Source organism: Triticum urartu, chromosome 4A, assembly GCF_056163025.1.
Source record: "Triticum urartu cultivar PI428250 chromosome 4A, HENAU_Tu73, whole genome shotgun sequence".
NCBI lineage: Eukaryota > Viridiplantae > Streptophyta > Magnoliopsida > Poales > Poaceae > Triticum > Triticum urartu.
The window spans coordinates 618,504,515-618,510,984 of NC_141876.1; the positions used below are offsets into that span (position 1 = coordinate 618,504,515).

Here is a 6,470-nt window from a genome sequence, read left to right on the forward strand (position 1 = left end):
TAGTATACATGTGAAACATTTTTTTACACACTGAACTTTTGTAATATAATATTTCTTATTTTAGTGCATGTTTTAAACACTTTTTGAATATATGGCCAACACGTTTTTAAATACACATTGAACATTTTTTTAGGTAATAAACAGGTCCCTAAAACTATGTGCACTTTCACATTGTATGCACATTTTTTTAAAGTGGAGAACATTTCTTGAAGATGTCACATACATATTTTTTAGTGGTATAAAACCACCTTCTTATACTCCTTCAAAATAAAAAATTATACAACACAAGACATTTTTTACATTGTGTAAACCTTTTCCCAAATTTTCACATTTGTTTCGAAATGCAGTAACATTTTTGTATGCCCGGAAATTTTTCTAACGCTATCAAAATCTTTTTAATTTCGTTGACCTTTTTTTATACGGTATTAACATTTTTCTCAAATTCATGGGTATTTTTTCTTTGCCTTTTTCTATTTTTAATGGAATCGATAGTAGGGCCCATCTTGACAGACCCTTGTTTGGGCATGTCACGCTTTTTTTGGTGATTATTTGGGCATTTCACGGTTGTGCAGAGGCAGACACACGATTCATGGTAGTAGTACGTACGTACAGCAGCTTCGAGACCCTGTTGCCCAGCCCGGCCGTGTGACCGTGTCCAATCCTCGCAGAAGGAGAAGACTACCATCTTGGCTCTGCATGTAGGACACGTAGACGTGCGGCCACAGATTGAAGAATTTATTTTTTTGACAAATGATTGAAGACAAATTTGATTTTGTATAGTATCATACGGGTGCCCATTCGCTGAGCACGTAGCAGGTGTACGCACTGCACAATACACACCCATGCGTATATGTATCCAGATAGTACTACATCACAATCGGAAGTAGAGTAGTAGTACTAAATGAAACAAGTGCAGCCATTCATCCACATCCAGACATTGCTGTGGTCTGGTCGGAGAAGAAGCATGGACTGATCGATCTCTATCTCGATCTCGGACTAGATAATAAAAACACACACACACACACACACTAAGAAGAACCATGCATCCTGCAGTAGTACCACATGTACGCATGCACGCACGTCGTCCTTCCCTACAAAAAAGAAGAGTACATGCCTACCGGAACACACACATTTATACATACACCTTATTATCAGCCTGTCACTGTCGCCGCCGAGGCATCTACCCGGCCGATTCAGACCCTGGCGACGCCGCCGGTGCCCATGCCCTTGTTGTGCGGATCGCCGGCGCCATACCCGCCGTGCTCCGCGCCGTATCCACCAGCATGGTTACCAAACTGGTTGCCAAACAGCCCAGAGTGCAGCGCCAGCACGTAGAGCAGCTGCGTGAAGGCCAGGATGATGACGAACGCCTCCAGCACCCGGAGGCGCCACCCACGGTACCCGCCGATGTGGATCTCCTTGCATGCCAGCCCGAAAGCCAAGGCGGTAATCGCCCAGGCAACCAGGGAGGAGGACGCGGAGGTGGCGAGGCTGTCCCCATGCCAGGTGCGGACATGGTGCACGCCGGCGAGCTTGGATGCGGCGCCCACGACCCCGGCGAGGATGGCGAAGACGAGGAAGTAGAAGGTGGCGCCGTTGCCTCCGACGCCGGGCCGGTTGGTGAGGCCGTTGATGAAGTGGTTAAGGTTCCAGCTGGCGAAGCCGATGACGATGAGGTACATGATGAGGTTCAGCACCAGCAGCGGCGCCACCATGTTCCGACCCACGCCCGCCATTGCTAGCTGCTGCCTGTTGCTAGCTAGCTAGCTTCTCCTTCTTCTTGGTGGAGATGGAGACGGAGCTCTGGCACTCAATGGATTAACTTTGCTACGTACCGAGGAGATTGGGGCGCAAGAGCAAGAGGAAGAATCGAATGGAAAGTGATGATTTCTGGATGAGGTGCCGGTGTGGAGCGTAGTGAGAATATATATAGATACTAGGTGTAGTGGTAGAGGGCGCGAGGGAGGGGAGGGGACACGCGTCGTGGGACATGCGCCGCTTACGGGTGGGAGGACACGTAGGTGCCGCATGGGGGGCGGCTTTACACGTACTACGGTACCAGCTGCTTCTAGTAGCCGTTGGCAGCGTACCGATGGTTCCGTTTTTGGCGAGAAGCATTCCTGGCCACTAGAAATAGACGACGGTGTGGTCTATCTATCAGCCGAATCAGCTCACGTGCGTCGTGGGTACGCTTTGCTTGGCAAATTTGACAAATTTGATTTATGAACAAAATTAAATCATAAAATGAACTGTCCATAAAACTATTTCACGTGGCTGCTTATGGGTGTGATGCGGCCGCTTACGGGTGGCGCGACGCGTGGTGAGCGGCAGGGGCATGGGCTTGACACCGAGCTGAAGCTGCTGCTGCTTCTGCTTCTTCCAGTCGTAGCTCTCGAGCCGTTGGCGGATGCTTCCGGCGGCTTCGAGACCGTACGTGGCGTGCCCACCGCCTACGGTTTATAGTTTACCACCGCACTAGTACCAGACTAGAATAATCAGCTCACGTAACGTAGCGTACGCTTCCTTGGATCCTAGCATAAAAGAAAACACGTATGCTGAGTGCGTTTATAAGTGTCCCTTCATTTTATTGATTCACTGCAATTTCAGCCTCTGATGGACACCATATATACCGGAGTAAAAAAGAGGCTTGCATGTTTTGCAACGTAATTACATTTTGTACTAGTCCGTTCACTTATCTCGGCTATTGTTTTCATTAATGAATATTTTATGTAAGATGCCCTTTGGCTATTTTTAAATGATGGACTATTCCTACTACTTTTTCATGTATCTTTTTCCTTTTTATGTTATTTATTTTCCCTTTTCAACTTTTTTATTTTGCACTCCACTTTTTTTATTATCTATTGAGGAAAGTAGGTGAATATTTTCAAGCTATATACGCATTTATCCTGATGCACATAATTTCCTTTTTCAAGTCTATGAACTTCTTTTCAAATACAAGTTTTTTCCTTACATGAACATAATTTTTTGCTACGTAAATAATTTTCAAGTATGACATGAATATTATATATTTCATCAACCAATATGAACATTTTATTTATTTACTTGTTTTATAATTTCCAAATTTAAATATGATTTGCCCATATTTTCTATATCTTTTAATAAAAACATTTTCCAAAATATAAAAAAAATATTGTTTTTAGAATGAAATACATAAAAATATATAAAAAATTTATTAGCTATCACTGGAGCAGTTTGGTTTTCAACTATTTCTTTTAGAACAGCATAGCTCATGGTGTGGCAACGACGAGCCATGCCAGGGCTATGTCTGGCTTACTACTAAATGGCCTGTCCTCTGGCGATCACGGTCGTGGGCCGGCCACTTGGATGGTTTTCTGCATATTTTTTCTTTGTTTTTTGGGTTTCTTTGATTATTTCATTTCTTCACCTTTTTTCGTAGTTTTCTTTGGTTTCTCGGTTTTTTCGGTGTTTGTTCATCAGTTTTATTTGCTTTTCTTAATTTTTTTCTTTTTCTACACATGCATATTTTTACATAGCGTACATTTTTATTGTACACGTGTGAAAGATCGTGGATGTCGCCTAGAGGGGGGGGGGTGAATAGGCGTTTTAAAATAATTACGGTTTAGGCTTGAACAAATGCGGAATAAACCTAGCGGTTAATTTGCCAAGCACAAAGCCTAAAACAACTAGGCTCACCTATGTGCACCAACAACTTATGCTAAGAAAGATAAGCAATTATGTGATAGCAAGATATATGACAAGAAACAATATGGCTATCACAAAGTAAAGTGCATAAGTAAAGGGCTCGGGTAAGAGATAACCGAGGCACGAGGAGACGACGATGTATCCCGAAGTTCACACCCTTGCGGATGCTAATCTCTGTTTGGAGCGGTGTGGAGGCACAATGCTCCCCAAGAAGCCACTAGGGCCACCGTAATCTCCTCACGCTCTCGCACAATGCAAGATGCCGTGATTCCACTAAGGGACCCTTGAGGGCGGTCACCGAACCCGTACAAATGGCAACCCTTGGGGGCGGTCACCGAACCCGTACACTTTGGCAACCCTTGGGGGCGGTCACCGGTACCCGTCAAATTGGTCGGGGCGATCTCCACAACCTAATTGGAGACCCCGACGCTTGCCCGGAGCTTTGCACCACAATGATTGAGCTCCGAGCACCAACAACCGTCTAGGGAGCCCAAGCACCCAAGAGGAACAAGCTCAAGGGTACCAAGCACCCAAGAGTAATAAGCTTCTCAACTTGTAACTTCCACGTATCACGTGGAGAACTCAAACCGATGCACCAAATGCAATGGCAAGGGCACACGGAGTGCCCAAGTCCTTCTCTCTCAAATCCCACCGAAGCAACTAATGCTAGGGAGGAAAATGAGAGGAAGAACGAGAAAGAGAACACCAAGAACTCCAAGATCTAGATCCAAGGGGTTCCCCTCACATAGAGGAGAAAGTGATTGGTGGAGATGTGGATCTGGATCTCCTCTCTCTTTTCCCTCAAAAACTAGCAAGAATCCATGGAGGGATTGAGAGTTAGCAAGCTCGAAGAAGGTCAACAATGGGGAAAGAACACGAGCTCAAAGGATAAGGTTCAAAGGGGAAGAAAACCCCCTTTTATAGGAGGGGGAAAATCCAACCGTTATCCCCCACTCAGCCCCGCAGAGAGCGGTACTACCGCGGGGGCAGGACGGTACTACCGCTCATAAGCGGTACTACCGCTCCCCCTCAGCGGTACTGCCGCGCTAGAAGAGAAGGGGCTGGGGCTGGGACCCAGAGCGGTACTACCGCGGAGGCAGGGCGGTACTACCGCTCACAAGCAGCACTACCGCCACTACTACTGCAGCTAGTACCGTAAAACCCGACACGAGAAAATGCGCACTCGAGTCGAGGCGGTAGGAGCACGGAGCCACAGCGGTACTGCGGCTGAGGCCATCCAGCGGTACTACCGCTCGGAGGAGCGGTACTACCGCTTGCTGAGCTTCAGCCGTACTACCGCTGTGGCCCGCGGTACTACCGCTGGGTCCCTGACAAAAAGCACACTCAAGAAAAACAGAACTGCCATAACTTCTGCATATGAGCTCCGAATTGAGCAAACTCAAGCTTGTTGAAAACAAGACGACGAGTAGCATCAAAACAGCGACTGGTTATAGTAAGAAGAGGCAGGGGAGGAATGCCAACAAATAGAGGAGTGAAACCTCCAACCGAGAAGAACCGGCAAAACCTCCAACATCGAAAACATCATAGAAGAAGCATGCGAACTCCGTTTTCGATGAACTCAAGCTTGTCATCAAGATGACCATAAGCTCTAAGACTCACAAAGAGAACCAAACAAGAACCAAGAAAGATGATGCAAGGATGCAATGGTTTGAGCTCTCTACGAACGATACGATCAAGCTACTCATCGAGAGCCCCCCTTGATAGTACGGCAATCGATCCTATAACCCGGTCTCCCAACTACCATCATGAGACCGGTAAAATAGAAAACCTATCAAGGGCAAACCTTTGCCTTGCACATGGTCCACTTGAGCTAGATGATGACGATCTTGACTTCCTCAAGTTGGACCACCTTTCTTGATTGTGTTGGCACGATGAATACTAGATGATTGCTCCCCCATATACCACTATGGGTGAGCCACTCTTCGGCACATCTTCAGAAGTCCATTGTCACCACAATGGCCGGCAAGCTTCAAGCACTTGATCTCTTCGCGATGATCCACTTGAACTTGCACACGGCAATCTTGATGACGATCACCACTTGATGTCATCCTCTCCATGGGTTGAGAGATATCTTCCTCTTGACACAAGCCCATGAACATGTACCTAACCCCACGTAGAACTCTCACATAGACCATGGGTTAGTACACAAAGCACAATGGACAATGCTTACCAAACCATGGGATCACTTGATCCCTCTCGGTACATCTTCTATGCTTTGTGAGTTGATCAACTTGATTCACTCTTGACTTAGTCTTGATCAACCTTAAATCTTTCCAACTCTCTTCATTTGGATGATTTATTGAAGGTAAACATGAATGATCACACAATCTTCTTCTTCAAGACATGCTTGCAATAAGCTCAACTCTCAAATGACCAATCTTTGGATAATTCCTTGAATAGCACCTTGGTCGACACAAACTTTTCTTGAAACCAACACATGTACTCCAAGAAAAGCCTATGGACAAAACCTTCAAATATAACTCAAGGCAACCATTAGTCTATAGAGATTTGTATGATAATGGGACATACTCAAGTTATCGAATGCTCACGGGGAGTGATTTTAGCCAGGCTCGAACTCTTGCGATGCAAGCAACAAGCTCAGTCCTTTTTGTATGTTTTTGTAATGGGGAAGAAGATATCATTGAGTACAATGTATGGGTTCATTGACTTGGACATGAAGTCGACGACTTTTGAGGTGGTCGAACTAGATGGGGTATCTTATATCACATCTATTCCATTCTAAACTAGGGCTTCAGTTGCATCGT

General features: G+C 45.7%; 1 protein-coding gene across 1 annotated transcript; it reads right to left on the bottom strand.

The window, feature by feature from the left end:
• Window positions 1–864: 864 nt before the first annotated feature.
• On the bottom strand, window positions 865–1,920 carry LOC125553306 (membrane protein PM19L-like). Its single transcript, XM_048717119.2, has one exon. It carries the CDS (start codon window positions 1,734–1,736, stop codon window positions 1,194–1,196), a length of 543 nt encoding a protein of 180 aa, XP_048573076.1. The 5' UTR covers window positions 1,737–1,920; the 3' UTR covers window positions 865–1,193.
• Window positions 1,921–6,470: the final 4,550 nt, after the last annotated feature.